The sequence below is a fragment of the Lepidothrix coronata genome, unplaced genomic scaffold (genome assembly GCF_001604755.1).
Source record: "Lepidothrix coronata isolate B3197 unplaced genomic scaffold, Lepidothrix_coronata-1.0 Scaffold38, whole genome shotgun sequence".
NCBI classification, from domain to species: Eukaryota; Metazoa; Chordata; class Aves; order Passeriformes; family Pipridae; genus Lepidothrix; species Lepidothrix coronata.
The window spans coordinates 5,761,413-5,784,749 of record NW_016690218.1 but is presented as its reverse complement, the minus strand read 5'-3'; the positions used below and the strand labels follow the sequence as shown (position 1 = coordinate 5,784,749).

Genomic DNA, 23,337 nt, shown 5'->3' with positions numbered 1-23,337 from the left:
AAACTCTATGTAGAATTTCAAACATGGTTGAATGAAAGAAATGGACACTTTGGCAGGATTGATACAAGAACAGCTCCATGATCAGTTATTGCAACAGACGGAAATGAGAAGTGACTTTCAGCAAGTAGGCAATGACAAGCCAGAGGCAGTAGCCCTTGGCTTGGTTCAGTCTATACAATGGTAGGAGCAGAGGTCACATTCTCCTGGTTCACGTTGTGCTCAGGAGGGACACTCACACAATTTTTACAGAAGTAAGAGGCAAGTTCAGATATTTGAGGGCCAAAGATATACAGCTCTTAAAGCACGCCAGCACACAAGCACAGAGAACACTCATCCTGAAAGCATCCATGAGGGTTTTCCCAAGACTTCACCTACTAGAAACCCAATAATTTATGTTTAATCTTCCATTACAATTTCTTGATGTGTTTGTTTGCCTTAAAGAACAGCAGCCTTGACTTCAAGATGCAGAAACTAAGTTTGGTCAAGAGAAAATGTCTTGCTCTACACTACACAATAAGCACTGCTACATACTGAGGAACAGAACACTCACTCAATTTCTCCACTCTCAACACTCTGCATTTAACTATGGTGAAGTTAACACAACAAAACCAGGTAAAAAAAGAAACATTGCTGAAACCAAGTTGCAAATGTCTCCCATCTAGGACTTCTTGAACATCCATTCTGCCTGTGCTCTGACTTTGCCAACACACAAATCTAGAGTACATGTACACATAAATTTAAATGGTTTGATTGCATGAGCATATCAATGCTAAAATTTCACAAGATTTTTATTTTCATTTGTTTTTCAGAGCAAAACAATATATGAGTCAAGAATGACAGACTAAGAATAAATCCCTGCATATTAGAATGATTAATACCAAAGATGATGGCAAAAAATATTTCATTACATAATTAATATGTTCACTACATAAAGACACTAGAAATACTTTGAACTATTAAACATACACTATACAAAATGCCAGCATTTGTTTTTATAGTTTTTGTAATCTCACCTGCTAAGACCCTTATCTTCATAAAACCACTGAGTTCCTGAGTAAATATTGTGCCACAGATTTAAATCTTCAGGGGGATTTGATGCAAGTGGTTGCTGGATTTTACGTCTCAGGAGCTCATATCTAACACAAAAGACAAGCAGAACACCAGGATTATCTCAACTAATGTTATTACACAAAAAAAAAAAAAACCCAACCATTTTTTTTAAAGCCACACATTATTTTGTTTTTACAGCTGTAAACTTTCTGAGATAAACATTCTTTTTAATGTTTCATGATTTAAAACATTCAATTACTTAAAAAAAACCAAACCCTACTTTGAAAATGGAAAATGAAACACTTCCATTTGAAAAAAAATTAGTTTATTTAATGATTTACAGATTTTAATCTTTGTGGAAATGTTATGAAGATCAAGTCCAAACAGCCCCATAACAGTATCTTATGCAGACTTGTATGATATTCACAGGTTATTCCAGAATATGAAATGATAAGGCATCTTTCTTGCAGATGTACTGCAACATATAGCATTGCAATTACTATTTTACTGGTAGTAGCAACTTAAGTGTGCCTTTGTACTTAATGTGCTTTTGCAAATAACCACAGTGCAAATTATGGGTAAAAACAGGCACAGAATGAGTTAACTGATTTTGATCCATCTATAGGCCTTAGCAAGGCACCTTTGTATTTGGGTAGACATTCATGATGCGAGAAAGAACCCTGAAAGACCAAACTATTTCATCCTGGTTTTAATTGTTATCTGAACCTCTATTCCTGTCTCTGTTCCAAACAGCAGGTCAGCCAAAGCCCATCTTTCATCAGGTCAGCCATGAGACTGCCTGATTTGGAAAAGACGCTTTTCACCAAGGCTGCATCACACACTTTTTCATCATCTTTTACACAAAACCTTCATGGAATTTAACAAAAATTAAACCATTTAATGTCTACACAAACTAAAGGGGATAGAGAGTATTATAGTTTGCATTTCCTAATTATTCTAGCAGATTACATAGGAAACTATACTCTAAAGGAAACAAAATTAGATATATTTGTTAAAAATCTTTAAGATTATTATTCCTTATTGCATTTCACAGGACATTTTAATTTTTTTTGTTCTGTTTGATAGTGGTGTTTTATTTGTAAAGCGTCACATGTTTGTACCCTTCCTACCAGCTATAGAACCAGTCTGGATTTGCTTTCAATGGTGAGCTGCAGTTTTAATCAAACTATTGTTACAACAGTGTTTCCACTCATGCCCAGCAAATTAGGGTCATATGCATATATTCATTTAAATACACAACTTGATTCTCTGAAGTGCTGAGCTGCTGTGCTTCATCCTGTCCCCACCCCCCATTTTGGAAAGCTGCTACTGTTAAATTCTAGACAAAAGTATGTAGATACTCAGACAGATCTTAAAGGCTGTCATTTCAAGTGTGTATTTGTGAAAATGTTTCCCTGTTTAAGTATTCTGCAGAATACCTCGGTGTGGGTCAGCACTCTGCTGCAATGATCACGCTGATCAATGGCTTCATGTGTAATTTGACACTTTTTAATGTTAAGATCATCTCCAGTTTGGAGAGGAAATGTTGGACAATACCATTCCAGATTTGAAACCCTGAATTAAGAGGTATTTAACAGGTACTGTATACAGTGATCTTGTATTCCTTCAAAACCAGAAATAAACTGAGATGCTCTTTTATAAGAGATATGAGGCTTCCTGTGCTCCATGGCAGGTAGGATGTACGTGCGCAACTTCCAACAACTTTCAGCCTTGAATTTAGGGAATAATCCTCAACAGGTACAAGCAAGCATTGTGCCACTTAGTGATGCCAAACCAAATTATTGCAGAAATTGGGATTATAACTTTAGAAATTAAACAGTAAAAACTAATGAAACTCAAACTCTGTCAAAAAAAATCAGATGACTTTATAACAAGAAGAGCTCTCACATGAGTGGTTCATTAGTGTCAGTCCAAAGACAGATCGTTACAGTTTTATAGGAAACAATCCTGGCATATTCTGTCCAGTATATTTCATAGAAGAGTCATGAAAAACATCAAATTTTTTTGAATGCTGAGTGCTGATCATGTGTAAATCACCCCCACTGGCAGCTGCTGCTGCTACTCTGCTTGCTGCAGACTTCTTGTTCCATCATGCTGTACAGAGCAGCTGCTTCAGTAGTTGTTCTTGTTGAGGGCAGCATGGCACACCATGAAAGAAATGAAATCTGCAGATGTAGGTCGTGCTGATTTACTTCAATAATCTATGGTAAAATGGTCATGTTGTTAACCCCGGAATAACAGGGACCGCTTTTCTGAAACTTCAAATTTTACTGTAGAACAATCATCGTTTCATTCAGTTGTAGTGTGCTCTAATTAAGCCTGAAGAAAAAGTCAAGCTACTGTGCTGTAATAACATACGCAACTGAAATGGCATTACATGATAATTATTGAACCCATCAGTGCACCTAGAAGAGAGCTAGCAACCAGAACATATGGAGAGAGCTATAATTCCATGCACAGTGTTTCATGATACGTTAAAGCACTAGAAGGAAAGATTTGACATTTTTTATTGGGTATATATAAAGATATATTTGTCTTTATAAACCTTTATGCACTCAAATCCATATTTTTTTAATGTATATCTACACGCACGCACTCAGTAATCAACATTTAAATCAAGATCCCCATTCCAACATTGCAGAAAAATCTCAGAGGAGATGCCTTTCTTTGGTTCCTGTGGTGAAATCTAGCCTGCTATATTCAGCACTTATTTGTATTTCCTATTTTGGCTATGCATCCCTAAATTCTAGGATTTTAACTTCCATTTTTCTCATGCACTGTCTCATTTATAACTTATTCATCACTTAAGTTTTGAAGATTATTTTCATCACACTTCCAAATGGTCACTTTCTTTTCATGTGGAATAACCCACATAGAGTATTGAGAATACTCATATTTACAGAGATCTCATATTTTTCTCATTTTGTCAGTGGAACTTGTTGCCTGAACTCATCACCAAAAAGTGGCTGATGCTGCAGCCCAAATTAGTTATGACTTTGCAAATATCCTGTGCTTACTACTTCTGGCTTTTCAAACAGCACTGATCTGAAAGACCCAGAGCCTTCCAGCACAGACAACACACTTGCTCTTTGCTGAGCCCTAAAGAGAAACTTCAAAATGTCAGAAATTAAGAGATCACAACACAAAGCTTGCATCACTCAGAATTTTCTGAGTTGGATTTAGGTATGGAAAAGACAACTGCTATTTCAGCTGCAACTTACCTCAGATAAGGACCATTTGGCCTTAGTGGTGGTTGCCAAGAAATGGCTATAAAGGACTCACTGATTGGAGTCACAGACAACGGACTAACACTCTGAGGAATGGTTGAAGGTGTCGTCACTCTCGTAGGTAAACTCTCCGTGCAGCCTCCTAGAAAGCCATCACCTCCAGTACAAGCTATTACAGTGACAGAGTAGTTTGTATAGGGTATAAGATTAGTCACCAGATGACTTAACCTTGAGGAAGGGTTCCCAGTAATGACAATTCGTGGATCAGGCATGCGAATCTCATAATTAAGGATTTCTCCATTCTGTATCAGAGGAGGTTTCCATGAGACCTGAAGGAGGAGGGGGGGGAAAAATAATTAAAATAACAGATTTCAGAAATACAGACACAACATGTTACAGATGGACAGAAGCGGGATTTGAAGATGTTCTTTTCCTTCTTCATCAAAATAGACTTTTATTTTTAAATGTACATCAGTTAGAAATCTAATCTCCTTTAATTTTAGTGAGATTTGCAGTAGCAGTTGTAGCCATTGAAAAATCTATTTTGTTTCACCAGTAAAATGTGAATGCTCCATGTCACTCAAAATTCCATGACACGTTCAGATACATTAGCAAAAGTTTTTATTATAGGTATCACTGTCACTTACTTTCTTAAGGTGTATTACCTGGTGTGCTCATCTATTAGTGGCAGAGTAAAACCAAATCTTATTTTGTGTTTGCACAATTTTCAGAAATATATAACTGCATTAGCTCCTATAAGAAAACAGATTTTCCGGCACTCTTTGTATGAGGAAATATGCAGGTTTTTCCTTTTATTATTCATTAACAAATTACACTGGTAAGTATCAGACAAAGAAGAGGCACAATTTTCCATTTTAAAAGCTATAAAATTATACTGAGAAAACTTTATCACAAAAAGATTGAAAATTGCATACAGAATTAATGTTTTTTATATATTTATATATATACATACACACACACATATGTATACATACGCATACTGCTACTCTCACTGTGGTTTTACTTTTACTAAACTGAGGTTAGGTGGGGTTTTTTTTAAGTTTTGTTTTTTTTTTTAAAGCACATTGTTATATATATTTATTCTTACCGGCTCCACTGAGGAATCACTCAAATCATTGCACTATAAAGTGCAAGATGGTTCTAAATTCTTTTTTAAGGCTTTCTGCCATGGTACCACAACAGAGGGGACTTCAGACTGACACAATAACGGCATGCAACTGTATTAAGAATCTTAAACTTTCATAAAGGTAGTGTAAAAGCATCTATTCATCCTTCTTTCCCTAGAAGTCCCAGTGCAGGAACCACAGCAGCTTTGCTTTGCTCTGAGGCTGTTTTCCTTGCCATTCACCCACTAAACTATAATAATTGCTGCCTCTCTTCCTCCCAAGCACGGGATAATTAAGGATTGAATCCAACATAGCAAAGAACATAGAAATGGAGAAAATCTAGATATGCATAGATATGCACAAAACCTAGGTTTGCACAGAACAAAATGAAGAAAGACAATATTGAAGTGTTAAATAGTAATACCAAGATACTTTAGTATCAGTTATTTTGATTTTTTTCCTTAATTCTCTCCAGTCTCCGAAATAAGCATCTTTTAAAATGTATATGCACAATTACACACAGCTATGGAAACAGAGAAGCTTGATTTATGAAATGATTTTTTAAAAACCCTTGGGGATTACAAAATGTTATATCTTAGGTACAGAGGGACCTCTTGGGCCATCAGACTTGTAAGAAACCTGGCAGCAAAGTGCAGGAGAAAGCTGAAGGGTTTTGATAACAGAATCTGGAATACTATTAAACAGAGAATTAGAAACAGGGTGATCTTGAGTAAAGGCAGGAAAACCAAGATTATTGGTGCCCACATAGGAAAGGCTTAGCTCTGGCTAATTATCAAATGCTCTATTCAGATTTCTGTTACTTCTGGCCCCAAATCATGATCAAACAAATAAAGAACATACTAATGATAAAGCAATGAAAAATTTCACAGAAGGTAGGAATTGATTCTGTACCATTTTGATAGACACTGAGCAAATCTCTCATTTTGAAGTAGTTCATGTAATCTAGTCATAAGCCTAGGAAACGGAAAAGAATGGATGATTAGCACAGACAACAGAAAAGGTTTTCAAGTACACCTCTGTACTGGGTTTGGCTGGGAAGAGCTATCTTCATAGCAGCTACTGCGAGGCTGTTTTGGCTTTGTGCTGAAAACAGTGTTGATAACAAAGAGATGTTTTTGTTATTGCTGAGCAGTGTTCACAAAGCATCAAGGCCTTTTCTGTCTCTCACCCCCGTAACGGAGCAAGAGGCAAAGGACATAAGTAGAAACAAGGGAAGCAAATGCAAATAAAAGTAAGAGATACATAATCAGAAATTGCAACGGTGCACACACAGGCTGTACAATCCTTGGACATGCGAGGATGGAGAATTTGATATAAAAATTTAACTGGACACTGCCCTGAGCTGCCTGCTGAGGGTGCACAAAGAATTGAGAGGGGACACAGCTGGGACAGCTCACCCCAGATGATGAAAGGGATCTCCCATACTACATGGTATCATGCTCAGTTTATAAAGCTGGCGGGAGAAGAGAGAAGGGGGTATGTTCGGAGTGATGGCATTTGTCTTCCCAAGTAACAATTATATGTGATGGAGCTCTGCTTTCTTGGAGAGGGCTGAATATCTGCCTGCCTGTAAGAAGTTGTGAATGATTTCCTTGTTTTGCTTTGCTTGTGCATGCAGCTTTTGCTTTACCCGTTAAACTGGTTTTATACCAGCCCACAAGTCTTCTCACCTTTACTCTTCCAATTATCTTCCCCATCCCACTGTAGAGGGAGTGAGCAAGTGCCTGTATGAGGGTTGGTTGCTGGATGGGGTTAAACCATGACAAGGTAGAAAGCATTTAGGTCAATAAATTTCAGGTGAGATTTTTTCCAACTCCAGTGCTTTTTGTTGCTACCATACTGCACACACTGGATGCATTGTCTGTGTCACAGAAAGAGGGGAATGGGCATGATTCACTTTTAGTTTCAGGGACATCTCTTTGAAGCTGCTGGAAGAAGCACAGATGATTTTTAAGGTCGGACACATCACAGCAAAACACTCACATCTGCAACCATGATTATGTTAATGTTGTTTGAGGTGTAGCACCTATCCTAAAATTCTGCCTCAGTGAAGATAATATATTTGCAGTCTTTTTTAGGAATATTAATAAAGAAAATCTGGTGAAAAAAGCCTTCTTACTTGTTGCTTAATGCAAGGCGGCTTCTAATAAAAGAACTGTATGCCAAATACTTTGGAAAATTCCTAGTCATACTCTCTCAGAAGAGAAAATTGTCTAAAAACATTCACCTTGTACCAAATCTGTTGTGGTTTAACTCCAGCCAGCAGCCGAGTACCATGCAGCCACTCACTCACTCCCCCACCAGCAGGATCAGGGAGAGAATAGGAAGGGTAAAAGCTAGAAAACTCATGGGTTGAGATAAAGACAGTAATATGAAAAGCAAAAGAAGCCATGCACACAAGCAAAGCAAAACAAGGAATTAATTCACTGCTTCCCATGGGTAGGCAGGTGTTCAGCCATCTCCAGGAGAGCAGGGCCCCATCACACGTAACAGTGACTCGGGAAGACAAACGTCATCAATCCAAACCTTTCCCCTGTTCCTTCTTTCCCCTAGTTTTATATACAGAGCATGAGGTCATATGGTTGGGAATATTTCTTTGATCAGATGAGGTCAGCTGTCCCAGCTGTGTCTCCTCCCAACTTGCCAGGCACTCCCAGTCTCCTCAGCAGCATGACAGTACAAACAGCAGAAAAGGTCTTGGCTCTGTGCAAGTCCTGCTCAGCAATATCAGAAACATCTCTATATTATCAACCCTTTGTTCAGCACAAATCCAAAACACAGCCCCATAACTAGCCACTGTGAAGAAAATTAACGCTACCCCAGCTGAAACCAGCAGAAAAATCTTATTTCCTGGAAGAGAGGGTGAGTTATTTTTTAATCATATTTCATTTTAGATGCCTAATTTTTATGTCTAAAACCAAAATATTACTCTAATACAACTTGTGATAGATTCACCATATACTGTAACCCCTTCACATAAAGGAACAGATTAATAACATGGCAGGAGAACAGATGCTACTCCAGAACCTCGGCTCCTGAGTTTTATAGTGTGTGTATTAGCTGGTATGCTTGAAAAAACTCCCAGGTGTTACTTCACCGCAAGTGTTGTGCACTAGCAGATAGAATATCTCATACTGAAAGTAACAGAAATGCTTCATGGTTTTACACCGGGAAATTTCTTTTTTTTTTTCCTAAGAGAAATGAAAACCAATATGAACAAGAAATTATTCAGCCAGCAGCACATACAGTGCAACTTATTTTTGTCTGGTCGTGGATATCTTATACTTAGATACATAGATCAGTTGTCACTTTGGTTAGTATATTTTGAACTAGATAATGGGGATGACCAAGGGTACTTCCAGACACTGCTGTGTCACTTGACCTGCTTAGAATTATCTATGTCACCTGGGAATGACAGGACACGCAATCCTTCACAAACATCTCTTGTCAAGAGCCTGACCCATACAGTGTAAATGAAGATGATGGAGACAGCCTGATTAACACACGTGGCACTACTGGACCTCTTCTCCACTTTGATGTGCCAAGGTTTGAGGTAAGAGCTTGGCAATGCATGAAAGAGGGAAAGCTCACTAGACAGGCTGTGTTGGAAGCAGTAACAGTTTGTTCATTGATTTGAAGCTCAGCACTGAGACCATGAAAGAGGATGCCCATGAGGAAGAGAGAATAAGGTAACTACTGGGAGAGATTAACTGATTCAATGTAATGACTCTGGAAGCTTTCATTTAAAGATCAAAGGACCTTATTTTCTCCACCACAAAATTTAAAGAGACAGAAATTAGTCATTTTCTCCCCATTAAACAGTTATAACCTTGGAATTTTTTTTCCTTTTTTGACAGCAGTTGGAACCCTGCAACTTAATTCTGAGCTACGTGAAGAGAGGCATTGGCACATGTGTAGCTATTTTACTGTTCAGGCCTGGCTTCGACAGTTTGCTTTTAAATCAGCATGTTTGGCTTCATTTTATTCTCATTTCTCCTAGCTATTGCTTGTAACATCTACAAACAGAATGTAATAAATACACTACTGAGAGCTTTTCACTGTTGGTCCCAAAGCACACTGTAAGTCTCAAATTGCAAATATTATTATTCCAGTTTTAGAGATGTAAAGACTAAATCTGAGAATAACTCACATATCACAAAAAAGCAAAACTCAAAAAAAAGACCTGCTACCCTAATTCTGCATTCCAGCCAATGGACTAGAGTCCTCTGACCATACTCCAGCCCCACAAAAGCAGCTGGGAGATGAACTTCCTCCTAAGTTCTTATCTGTCTTAACAGAAATTGTAGTGGGATTCAATCAAGAACCAGGATCATACCAGAAATGCAAATTCTGACAGAGGTCACTAATAATTAGGCTCATACACTTAGCACGAGTTACATCCAACTTCAGCAAGGACTACCACAGAAGAATAGCATGACCAAGTTTGCAGTAACAGATTGCTATTACAAAAACTTCTGGAACAACTTAGCTGGAGTAGTGAGAAAGCTGAAAGAACATTTTTTATGATTCTAAACACCTACCCTAGAGTGTTTCAACTATATCAAAGGCAGAGGTATATAGCTGATGAACCCCTGATTAGTTCACTCCACTGTATAATCTGTACCAAATGTGCAAGCTGTGCAAGAAATCACAATCCTAACATGTGGAAAACCTCTAGTGTGCAAGTTAAGGTTGTTCCTATGGGTGTTGGAATATCCTAAGTTACTCAAGCAGCACTTATGTGTCAAATGAACCAAGGTCTCACTGACCTTAGCAGCATCATATGGCAATCTTCACACAAGGATTGATTGCTCCTAAACAACTTTCCCTGATGCACCATGCATACCTGCATGAAACTGGAAGTGTGGTGAACAAAGTCCAACACCCTTTTTTTTTTCCCTCCCAGCATGAAGCTGTTACTGCATCTCCCTTTAGCGTACAAAGCCTAGGTATTAGTGTTGTTTGTATTCTCAAAATTATGTTCTTGGCTAACTGCAGACTGAAGTATTTGGAGAATGAAATAGCAATAGAGAATTTTAACCTGGAAGAGAAGAAGGGTCATCACAGTCTCATTCTCAGCCACACAGTAACCTGCAGAGGAGAAACACTGAAGGATCATCTCACTGTTAGTCAACAACTTCAGTGATCATGGAGTGATCTGTAATCAGAAGCGACTTAACAGGGCAGCAAACATTAATGAGTGAGATAAAAAAAGCAGCTCCAGAACATGTGCCTATAACTAATTCTGTAGGAAGAAAATGGATAAAGAAAATACATTATTTTTCAAACTCTAACTACGGGGTATATTGCCTTAAATGTGTCAGCTGAAATCTCTTCCTGTGTATTTTAGTCCCAGCCTGTTTACAAAACAACAGGCATTTAGCAGTCCACTATCCAGCTTCTGTGGTGATGAAGAACAGAAGACACCTATAAAAATAGGGCCTTGTTTATTTCTGTTTGCTCACTTGCATATCCAGTTTAGTAGTCAAATTTGAGACATAGCTACTAGAAAAGTTTATTGCTCTGTAGCAATAAATGATAATCTATTGCACTGAAAGAGTACAGTTGGCAACTCTTGAAGATCCTGTGGACAGCAAATTAATGACATTGTTCAATCTGCAGGGTGGAATATCAGCCTTCTTTGCTTCAGTTTCTTCTACACAAAGAAAAGAATGGCAGGTGAACTGTAAAGTAAGAGATTGTCATCTCTTTGTAACAACAAACGTGAATGACAATGGAATTAAAAAGCCTGTAACTCTTCCTCAGTCGGAGAAGACATGAGGAAATACTTAGGGAAAATAAATAATCCAAGAAAAATCAATGACATGATATTGAATCAATATGCAAAAAAAAAAAAAGGAATTAGAAAGATGAATGACAGTTTAGTGCTACAGAATCACCAGGGTCCTTTATTTTTCGCAGGCAACATATATAATATATACTAAGAGAGAAGTCAATGAAACAATCATATTTTTTTATTTTTCTCATTTTGTATCTAATCAAATTACAGGAAGCTTCTGTAAATGATGTTATTGTGAAAGAATATCATAGCACAAGAACTATATGTCAATGAAGGACTTATTCCATCCAACCAGGACGAATCCATTCTCTTATAATCTCTTTAAGCATCAAAAAGGAAAAAAATCCATTCCCCTTGAGAGAAACATCAGGAGTACATACAGCTTATACCAACTTCTATCTTGAGAAAAAATTTACATGAAGAATGACAGGAAATGGCTGCAGCTTTTTTTCTATCAGGGTCCAGCTGGTGGCACTGGTCAGCGAGGGAGAACAAAATAGGCCAACGTGAATCGGCACATCTCTGCTTAAGCCAATAATCAAGACTACACCTGCCTTCCCAGGACAAAGTCCTCAAGAAAGAACCCCAGCAGTGAAAGGGAATTGCTCCTATCAAAATTATAAGACCAAAGTTGGACAATTAGCACACTACAGTTAATTCAGTTCAGTGTACCCAGCCACATAAAGCTTTTCCTACACAAAGAACTCCATTACATAATTATTCACTGTGTAAACCAGCCTCTTTCTCAAGCCACTCAACCTAGGTACATTCTTGAATGTCATATCAGTGTGAAGTGTGAGATTGAAGCAGCACAGCAATTGCAACCCTCACAAGAAAAGGAAACAATTTCTTTTCTACTTCTGTACATTAGAGTATAGCAAATCTTGTGTAACAGGAATAATGTTCATGGCATTGGCATATACTAAATAAATGGCTTTTGCAGTTGCTGAATACCTCCACTTCACTTTGGCATTTAATCAACCACAAAAGCAGTTTATTGCGCATTATACTCCGCTACCATGAACATTATCAATTCAGCAAATATTAAAAAATATCATGCAGGTGTCACCAAAATGGGTACTTTAAAAATTATTGACAGCTTTACACTTTCTGTTGCACAAAAGAAAGCAAGTTAAATGTTATGGAGAGATATTGGTCCATTCTGATTAAAATTAAATGTTAAAGGAGCACATACACATCAGATGTGTTTATGATGAGAGTGACCTGCTGTGCTGATATTTTCCTCCTTGCAGAGTGAAAGCTTTGGTCTATGAAAATAAGCTGTATACTCAAGTGAGTACTATCCTGGAGCATTTTGAATTCTTCACATCCTCGAATCATTTATATTGATTCTATGACTGAATAAAGGGATGGAAATATGTTTCTCTTTTTTGTAAATTCTCTCTGTTTTCAGTAGAAGTAAATATTTGCGCTCATGGTTTAGGGATTGGTTGCACTGACAGCTGAAAGCCTCTATTGATTTGCGACCGTGGCTTGGTAAAGGAGCCTCTTGCTAATCTTTCCCACAGTGCCCTTCTGATACCTCCCGCTCTAACCTGGGAGGACAGCTCTTTCTAGGGGAAGAGGTAATTAAAATCTCCTTCCAAAAGAGACGGCTTGTTTTCCACCCTCTGCTTAAGAGTTACTATCGTTGACACCGAGTAAGATAAGAGCACTGTACAGCACAAAGGATTCCACAAATTTGATTTGAGCACTGCATAGATGATATATGCACTGCAGGTGTAGTGGGCTTGGTCTACTCAGCAGGGAAAGTATGCCTTTCTAGGATTCTCACTAGAGCTTAAAGGCATCAATGTAAAGCAGTTCCAAACCAAATCCATCCTATTTCCACACAGGAAACCTCGCCCAGTACTGCACAGTTGTTCTGCCTGTGCAACTAGCGTATTTCCGGGGCGAAGGGACACAGTGGGTTTGCAGAGCAGCTATTCAGATCTATAAGCCTAGTTTAAGAGAGCAGGGCAAAAAAACACAAATGTTTTGCAAACAGGTGCTACCTTGTTCTTCTTATATTGTCCCAGGACACAGCATACACACAAGACAGCCCCAGAGACATGGCACAGCCCACTGGATGGTCTTACTACTCATGACATGAACTTGCCATAAAAGTGCAGAGAAAGAAACAACACCACCAATAGCAAGCTAATCCATTTGACAGATCTGTAAGAAGACCAACAAGCAAGATGAAATTCCTCTGGTGCTCCCATCTGCAAACACGCAGAAGGTGAGAAAACCACTGGGTGCAACAAGCCTTGTCTGTTATCTCTTCAGTGATGAAGTGCAATGAACTCTTCTGCAACTAGTTTCAATTTTTTTAAGAGATAATATAGAATAACAAAATAGAATAATAAATGCTAAATAAATAAATAAATAAATATCTTGCTGATCTGGCCAAGTAAGAGAAATGTTAAGATTTTTCAGAAGTCTTGGAATCTTAGAAATCAGAAATTATGTCCTAGCCATGGGATACCCTCTGCACAGGAACTTTACCAAGTATTCCCAACTTTCCATCAATTGTGATGAATATCAAATGGAACAACATTATGCAAAATAAAATACTTGATAAATACAAGAATTTATGTCTGTATGAGCAAAGAATACTAATGTTTTGTACATTGAGAGAGAGAATTCAGCAGGAGAAGAGATACTCAGAAGAGAGCAATTTGGAAAGGCATATATATAAGTCGCTTTTTTTCAATTCAATGCTGCCACCTGTAACTATTTTGAACATTTTAACTTAAATATTTAAAATTAATAAAAATTAACAGTAAAAACTAATCATGGAAATAAAATCATCCAGGCTTCAGGATCTTTGATGGAAATTAGTCTTAACAGAACAAAAAAGTATTTGTCTCCAGGTGGGAAAAAGCAAGCCTGAGACTGCAAGAGCAGCAGTGACACAAAATAGGACCACTACTCATACAGGAGTTCATATAATATAGACACTAAAGGGTTTTAAAGAGTTTTGAATGATAATGACAGACTGGGGAAGAAGAAGGAAAAGAAGCATTTGAACTCTTCAGTAAGAAAAGAAAACAAATTTTAAAAGAAATGTTATATTGAAACTAAATTATCACAGAGTGTTGCCTGACTTCAGATTTCAGAAGCAATAAATGACCAAACTGACCTTTAGTATTGGTAGATTACTTAATCTTGGAGCTGAGCAAAATACAATAAAAATACAACTGAATATACACCTCTGATCTCAGGAAAAGACATCCAGTAAAGAATGGCACAACTTCTGATAACTCACAGGCTTTAAAATTAGGATTAAGTGTTGACTGCACTTGGAGAAATAAAAAGAGGGGTAAGATATAAAATTATGATGTTCTTATTACATTAACTGAAGCTTTAAAAGTTGCAGTGACTTATTCTTTGTGCTTGGAGTTGGAGCCAGTGTGCTCAGGCAGTGAAATGTGGACATGTGTGTAAACATGCTATTGAACTAAAGCTTCTATTTATTCATCATTGCAGCTTTGGGTAAATCCATGAAAAATGCTTTACTATAAATTGTGGTGTATATTAAGATATATCTACAGAAGCACAGAGGGCAGAGTCCTGGAAGAAGATCACCAAAACCTTCAATAAGCAGTCTGGCAATTCATCATAATTACCAGTGGTCGATCGTTATTAATTCTTACAGTAATCATTGTACTCATATTGAACTCATTTGCTACTAACGCAGAGATAACACACAATTCCTTAGACATTAAAACATAATTTTAAAAGCTCAGGATTTTTTTGTCTAATGGTTTTTTTCATAGCTTAAAATTATGCGTGAACAAAGCAAAAAAATCAGTGTTGCTTTAGTCTGAAATTCATACTCTCAAACTATTCAGATTGCATTGGTAACACCACTCTGTTTACTTTTTGAAAATACATTGTATACCAAAAATAATAAATCTAACAGATGAACTTCAATCTTATGCAAATGTCCTTTGTTTTGTGCTCTGGTGAGCAAGCTACTGTACCAATACTTTTGGCATTAGTACAAGACTGAATCCATGGAAGCATGTGTGTATTTACACAAAAGAGGCTTCTAAGCTACAAAAATCCCTCTTGTTTGGTTACACTAATTTCCCTTGAATGAAGTTTGTATGCAAGCCAAAACAATGGTAGTTATCCTGTCCTCTAGAGTTCATTCCCAACAGAACGATGTGAATAATTGAAAACTTCCTAGGTAGTCCTGTAAGACTCTTCTTTCGTAAATCAGGAGAACAAAAATGCAATTTTTTTCTTCCTTATCCATTAAAAAAGATCTGATAATTACACAGAAGATTTAATTACACTAAAAAAAAATCTTTCTTACTTCTTAGCATTTTAATGAAGTCTTGAAATTTTGGAGAAGGTAGTAGGTCATTTTTTTATCTGATTAGGAAGTTAAAAGTAATCATTCAAGTTTAATATTGAAAATACATCAGGTGTGTAAGGAAGAAAATGACCTGGAATATAATGCCAGAGGCTTGCGTAAAGGAAAAAAAAACAGAAAGGAATCTAATGCTTTTGAGCCAAAGGACAGACACTAATTATTCAACTACCCCTGCAGCAATGAAGTCTGTTGGCTCAGCCAGTAGATGTCTCTCTTAAATACACAGTTGCTACAAGGAAAACATGTCAAAGCCATGAGGCCACAAGAATTATTCCTACCTGAACTGAATACGGTCCCAATGCTTCTGCATCGGGTGGCTGAACACCAGCAGGTCTTGATGGTCTAGTGGTAACTTCTGACCAGTCACTGCTGTTTGTGCCTCCGTCAAGAGTGCTCATCAGCACTCTGTATTCAAATTTCTGCCAAGGGCTCAGAGCACTGCTCTGGTCAATGTAGCTCGTGGACTGACTGAAAGGGAGAGACACCACAGTTGATATTTGTTCTGTTCCTTTCACCCTCCTTTCTATTGTAACATTTTCCACCACACCATTTGAGCGAGCAGGTGGTTGCCAGGATATGACCACAGAAGTTGGAGTATCAGAATAGAGCTCTGGAGCAGGAATATCCTCAGGTGCATCTGGAAGAGTCTGTATTTCTGGGGTTGCAGGTGAAAGAGAGCATCCTTTAGAAGTGCATCCTTCTACCTGAAACACATAGACAGTGTAAGGATGCAAGTCTTCTACAGTGCAGTTAGAGCTAGTTCCTAGCACTGTAGCATGCAGTTTGCCATTTTGGTAAATATTATAATGAGTGATAAAGCCATTCGGCTTTAAAGGATGCTGCCAGATGATGCTTGCTGCCCTTGCTGTAACATTCAGCAGAAGTGGTGGATCTAAAGGTCCGGGTTCTGTAACAGAAAAAAAGGGGGAAAAAAAAGGAAAGAAAAATTACTAATAGACTGTGATTTGTAAAATCAGCATCAGCACAAAGTACTCATCAAATGAGGCTCAAAATGACGAAATTCAGATCTACTAAACAGGCTATTTCTTTGGAAAACGTAGGCCCAGATAGTCACGGGATGAATATAGCTCTCTTCTCAAAGGCAAGCTGCTCACCCTCCCTCCCCCCAACCTTCCTCCCTCCTCCTCTATATCCCTTTTCGTCCTGTGTCTCAAAAGTGCCCTATCAATGCTGTTAGCATGTGGAGAAAAAGTACAGCTTGGTATCAAGATATACTTGCCGTTCTAGCTTTTGTTGATGTTTTTCTAGAGCGCTAGATACTAATTGCAACCAACAGCACAGGCATAACAAAGCTGTGTATTTTACAGCTCAGTAAGCCCCTACTGCATCTCTCATTATATATTCAATATTTTACTTCATTCTGTTTATAATTCTAATCCATTTTTTGCAATTTATCTACTCCCTGTTAATATTATAGGTGATTTTTTACTTCGACTGTGACAGAAGCTGCCGATTTAGCTCTTTCACCTACTGATAAATAAACAATGCACAGATCTGACCTTTAGGTTAACAGGTTTTATGCTTGCTCCACTCAGCACTCTAACTGATTCAATTATCATAAAGGTTCAGGAGCTTCCATGAATACTGAAAAAGACCGACCATATGCCTGCATAGGTGTTGTGGAACAGCAAATACTCTGCAGCCCTCCAGAGAAATTCCTTAATTGTAAATAATTTCACCATGCGACACAATCAAGTCACCTTGAATGCAAAACCCTCAGCCTGTGGAGGCAAAGTGTTATTTAAGCTTTACTGGGCTGCGTTAAATTCTGCAATTTGAAGGGCTGTTAAGTTTTTCAATTGAAATTTCATTTAAAATGCAGGTGCTTTTTATTATATTGAGGCTTTACTGCTCTCTAGGTACAAGCAAGAACATGGTGCAATAACACAAATCTGGCTCAATCACTGATCAGTAACAGCTGTAATTCCAGAACATTTAGCATTCTTATAAACCACATCCTGAAATCTATAAATTGCTACAGCAGATCAAGAAAATACTATATTCCCTCTATTGTGCCCATAGCAATTTTGACATTTATGAGATTTTTCTATGAACATTACATTTTACTGAAATCTTAAAAAAATATATACTTGGGTTTAGTAATTGTTTAAAATAGCTTTAGGTTTGGGATTTGGGGTGGGGGGCAAAGGGAGGGGGCTAAGTTTCAAATGCTAAGGGTTCAAAAATTTAAAATTCATTAGTAATTGTGGGTGTGCCAAGACTTCAGGACACACAACACAGTATGTGCTGAATTCCATAGTAGTCAACAACACTATCATTTAATTCCTGGTGTCCAAACCACAGGGAACATTATAGGAAAAATAATTTATTTCACAAGAAGTCAAATAATTCCTGATAATTTTTAAGTGAAAAAAGAGAGGGGGGGGAAAGGAATCAAATAAATTCAGCACAATAAGTTACTCCTTCTATATTTTTGAATAACAGCTGAAGTCCTTGTTCTTCTCTACATACAAAGAGAGGTAGATTCCACTGATGTCTTTAAAATTGGTATAGCAAGTGTTTTTGGGGTTTTTTTTTGCTTTTAAATTTGAAAAGTAACAGTGTTTTTCCTTTCATTATATGATGCATCACAAAGGAACTCCATAAAGCTCAGATGGATCACATATCCTTCTCTACTCTCAGTGATAAGAAGGACAGAGTTCTGTATTTAATGCTTGTGCACTCTAGGATTAATTTAGATCTCTGAATTTGCAAGTACAAAAGATGATCTGTTGTAAAGAGTAATTAAATTGTATTTGCATGTACTCTTGGGTAAAATCAATTAGGTCATAAGTTGGAACAAAATTCAGTCCATTATTTAGACTTCAATGAAAGATGAAGAGGTGGAGATGTAAATCTGAATTATATATATATTCTGTAAACCAAAAATTTTTGGAGGGGTGGACAGGAAAGAGAAGAATATTTTTTGGAACTGAAGACCTTGAAAATACATTGCTGTAAATTCTACTTTAATGGGGAGAGAAGCTGAAATATAATACCACTGAACCACAAACTTGCATTTTATCTAATTACACCTCATAAATAAGCTATTAAACTGTGAGCTTCTGCAGGAGCAGAAAAAAAAAAAAAAGAAAACTGATCAAAGAAAGCCCCCCAATATTCAAGCAGTTTGCTGTAAGGGAGTGGGTAAGCCTTTTTACTCCTGCTGAATAAGTTGCAGGCATTACAGGTGAAACATTCATGGTAATTAGTTGAACCTGAGCTTCAATTCCAACAGAGTTCAGACTGATTCCTTAAGGACAATTTGTAATGTATGGGAGGAGCTGTCAAACCTAAACTTTGGGTCCCCCTAGTCCCTCCTCCTCCCCTCCAGAAAGCGTATTTTGGTAGCTAGCATACCTACCCACACATTCCCTACTGCCCTTTTAAAAGAGAGACTTTTAAGACTTTCTGAGTTCAAACAAGACGTTTGAGAGATGCTTAATTGGCCCCACTGGATGGGAAAGCATTAAATCCTGGTCCCCAACACTCATTTGGTGCAGCTTCTTTTTAAATGGCAAGAAGAATCATCTAATTCTATATACAAATCAACTAGTACGATACTCCTTGGTTGAAAGGGTCACCACAATTATGTAAAACATGAGTATTAACTATAATTGGGATAGTTTGCTAATACAATAAAAAGCTCTGAACATGAAAAAAGTTATGCTCACAGCAGTAGCTATCACTTTTTAAAGTAAGAATTCATGGATGAAATGACATGAAAAAGATGGTTATAAAATTTTAATGGAATGATAAAAGGCAAAAGTCAGCCTCTCAGCTGAATTCTTAAAATCCCTATATATCACAATCAGCTCCTTAACTGTAAAATCAATGTGGAGTATAACATGTTGTCAATGTGGTTGTCACTGGAGGGAAGACTGCAAAGTATGACAGCTACACAGCTCAGCCTGTCAATGATGAAAATAAAATCATAAAGCTTTTTACATGGACATAATTGTTTATAAAACTAACTACTAAACATGGGAACAGTGGGCATCTTTTTCCTTAAGTGTCTTAGTTCATATTTCAAACCATTTCATTACAGTATTAATACTAGAAGGTAGTTTCATTTTGGCAAATGAAATTATCTTTTATGGCAGGCTATTTGGGTCATCTGCTTCAAAAGTTCAGACTCAACTTAAAATGAAGGCACAAACCCATCATTAATATTTTTTAATTCCATGATTAGAACCACACATTTGTTTACTTGCTGTGAGTTTTGGGAAGCAAGGAGCTACACTCTCATGGATGTATTTCGGGGGAATATACACTTACATTTAATAAGACATATACTAAGATGTGTACCTGGACTACTGCCCTTTACAGCTAATGAGAAATACCCGATTTGCTGGCAAACTCTCTCACTAAGCAGAATCAAAATTCTGCGCCTTTTACTCTTGAATCATTTACTCTTTTCAGGAACATGGACAATGAAATTATACATACTAACAAACTGTGGTGTCTTTTATATACTACCGAAAATCCAAATTGTGTAGCTCTCGGCACAAGGGACCACAGAAATCTTTTATCACATCAGATCACAGAACTCAAAAGTCATTAAGCTGTTCATGCAATGACACGCAGTCCATATGAACCCCTTCAGATACGTACTAAGAGCTGTCTTCAGAGTATTCAGACTTTTTGCCCTCTACTGCTCCAAATATTCCATTGGCTCCACAACTTCAGTTCTACCCGTTAAGAAACTTCTAATTCCTAACTTGTAGGCATGTATGGGTAGTTAGTAATATTTATTATAGGATCATCTTATCATATGTGCCACACTACTCAATCAGCTTAATTTGTTCTGTCCTTTCGCTATTCACCCTGTCACGTATTTCACATGAATTTCTCTTCCCTTTATCACCTCATCGGGTTTTGTCTTCTCTTGCTTCCGTTTCCATTTATTTTTCTTGAGCAGAAGTGATCACATTCAGATCAACTATTTGTGGATTAGTTTATATACCTAAATTTTTTGGTCCTAACTTATATAGCTAAAATAGGAGACTTGTCTTCTCAGACAGCAAATATAATCACCAGAAAAAGCAAATGCTTCCAAAGGTTGTGAACTGCACCACTTATCCTCTTGTTCTGCATTGGCTATCTCTATTTTCTACCTCAGGAACCTTTAAGAGAGTAGTGCTCTTCATCTTGGAACCAAAGCTTTGTGGTAAGCATGCCAGAGGAGTACACCATAGCACTCTATATGACAGGAATAATGCTTCCCAGATTTGACAAGAAATAGCTCAGCTGATACATTCAGCTGATACATTGCAGGAGCTATTACTTTTTTTTTTGGTTTTTCTCAATTGTTCTTTTTTTCTCTAGCAACTTCAAAATGCAACGATTTCCAGTGACTACTGTGTACTTTTGACATTACTTACTGTAAATAAACACTGGGCTGGTCTATAACTTCTTTACGTATAAAAGAGATGGACTTGCACTCACTTATGTAAGAAATAAAAAGTAAAAAATTAGACTGCCTGCTAGGCAACTCGCAAAATCTTTACTTTCAGCTAGTGCAAGCCAGGTGCATTTAAAAGGACTTTTTTAAGAGCTCTCCATATTGAAGTTGTACACTGACTCAGGGAACTGAAACGTAGCAAATACAGAGAACATGCTGGTGACTGAGATGTCCTGCTCTATGGAACTCATTGGGCTGCAGACAGGTTTGGGGACATTCAAAAGCAAACAAAGTAACAGGCAACTTTTCTTGAAAGTAGAGATTTTGCTAGCTCAAAACTTGTCCAAACCAAGACAGATTTTCTCAATCACTATAAAAAACACCTCTCTCATTTGGGAGCTATCCCTCTGATCAAAAATCACATCATGTGGATTGCTCCCAGCCAAGATAATTTTGTGAGTCTTAAATCTACACTGTAAGAACACAGGCACTGCCATTGGGCCAGCTTTAGGTAACTATAACCAACATCTTTGCAACTCCCCCTCTGAGATAGTTCAAAGACTTGCCATATCTAAAGGGAAAACCTAACTGGTATCTTCTTTTTTATATCTAGAAGATTTCATTTTATTTCTGAATGCAATGGAAGAAATTCTGCTCTCAGTTCAACAGTACATACTGACCTCTCAGTTCAGTGGTCATCACACTGATCGCAAGAGAGCTATCTTAAATTTACATTCAAGTTACTGAAAGCAAGCTCTAATCCAGAAACTTCATCAACTGTTTCTATTTGTAGATACTCTCTCAGTAAATAGTCTGATGCTATACTGACCAAGATCACTGGAACAAACATCTTTTATTAATGCCTGTTTAGCAGGTTTTAAAATATTCAGAGGTATGTATATTATTGTTATCTGCCATGAGCAGGTTTAGACTTTAAAAAATGCATGGAATCAGTTACTAATGTCACTATCATGTAAATGGAAGTATTTTAAAATCATTTACATTTTTTCTTGCATTAAAAAATACCCCAAATCTATTAATCTGAATATTAAGGCATTTCATTGTCAGAAACAAGAGATTTTTATGGCAGCATTTGCTAATTTTTCTTTTATCATTCCTAATATCCTCCTATTTTACTAGGTATTTATGATAAATAAAATATAATACACAGATACATTATGAAATCATCTTGTATTATTACAATTCTATTGACTTTAAAAGTGGGTGTGTTGATTTACATCTATTGCTGTCAAGTGTATGTGCACATAGACACACACACATGCTTATATTTTATTCCTATAGATACTTTATGCTTTGGTGAAACAAAAAAAGGCATATATTCACTGAATAAAATTCAGTAAGAACGTGTGTACACACATATATTTCAACAGAGTAAGAAATATGGGAAATTTCTACCGTTAAATTGTACTTCAAACAGTTAAAGCCTACTGGTGAGTAGGGCCAGCTATTGTGTACTTCTGCAACAAACTGTCAGTATAGGCAGTTTTACAAGAAACATGTTGAAACCTTGACAAAATACTGCTTAGACCCAATGACAATCATTCAATTTAAGCAATTGAGCTGAATATCCTTTTACAGATGGCAGCCCTCCACAATGACACCAAAAAACAGAGACCTCTGTCACCACTGAAAGTTGGGTGGTTCTGGTTTTTTTAAATTACAAGGGTTGTTGGATACTGGGGATACATCAGTATATATTCTATAGCAATATTGATGCAAATGGAAGTGGACAATTTAAGGAAAATAATTTTCCCCTTGGAGACATGGAGTTTATAACTGAACTACAGACCTTTGTTTTAAGCTAAGAAACAAAGATGAAGCATCATAGCAGAAGAGGTGAGTTGTTTGTCAGTCTCAAAATATTTCAATTGCATAAACACTGGCAAAATCATTATATTTTCATTTTCTTGTTCTTAAGTTTCCTTTGGCAACCTCCCATACTAACTTAAGATATATTTGCAGCCAGGTTTTGCAAAGGTAGCACTTCATGGTGGTGCACAAAGAGCATCCAAGTTCTATACAGCAGGTGACCTACATGTTCAAAAAGACTATATAGGAATGCATCTCCGGTGTAGGTTTTCTGCCCTATCTCAAACTCCTCAAAAGAGAATTTTAAAATTCTAAACTTACTACTTTGCACAAAAATAATTTTTATATTACTAACAAGTGATGCCTTATAAATGTACTTCCGTGCTCCTTCTATCTGAGAAGAAACAACACTATGAACCGTCAGACCAGAGCTAAACAATCATGGCAAT

At 37.1% G+C, this 23,337-nt stretch overlaps 1 protein-coding gene across 9 annotated transcripts in view; it reads right to left on the bottom strand.

The window, feature by feature from the left end:
• The window catches only part of USH2A (usherin), a 379,818-nt gene that overhangs the window by 113,372 nt on the left and 243,109 nt on the right, over nt 1-23,337 (bottom strand). For all 9 annotated transcript variants that reach the window (XR_001874412.1, XM_017812861.1, XM_017812864.1 and 6 more), the window contains 3 exons: nt 15,912-16,540; nt 4,293-4,627; nt 1,014-1,136 (listed from right to left, as the gene is read on the bottom strand). Coding sequence is in view for 8 of the 9 variants with exons in the window: in XM_017812861.1 (XP_017668350.1) it covers nt 1,014-1,136; nt 4,293-4,627; nt 15,912-16,540 (1,087 nt within the window). In the remaining variant the exon portion in view is untranslated. The remainder of the gene's footprint in view (nt 1-1,013; nt 1,137-4,292; nt 4,628-15,911; nt 16,541-23,337) is intronic.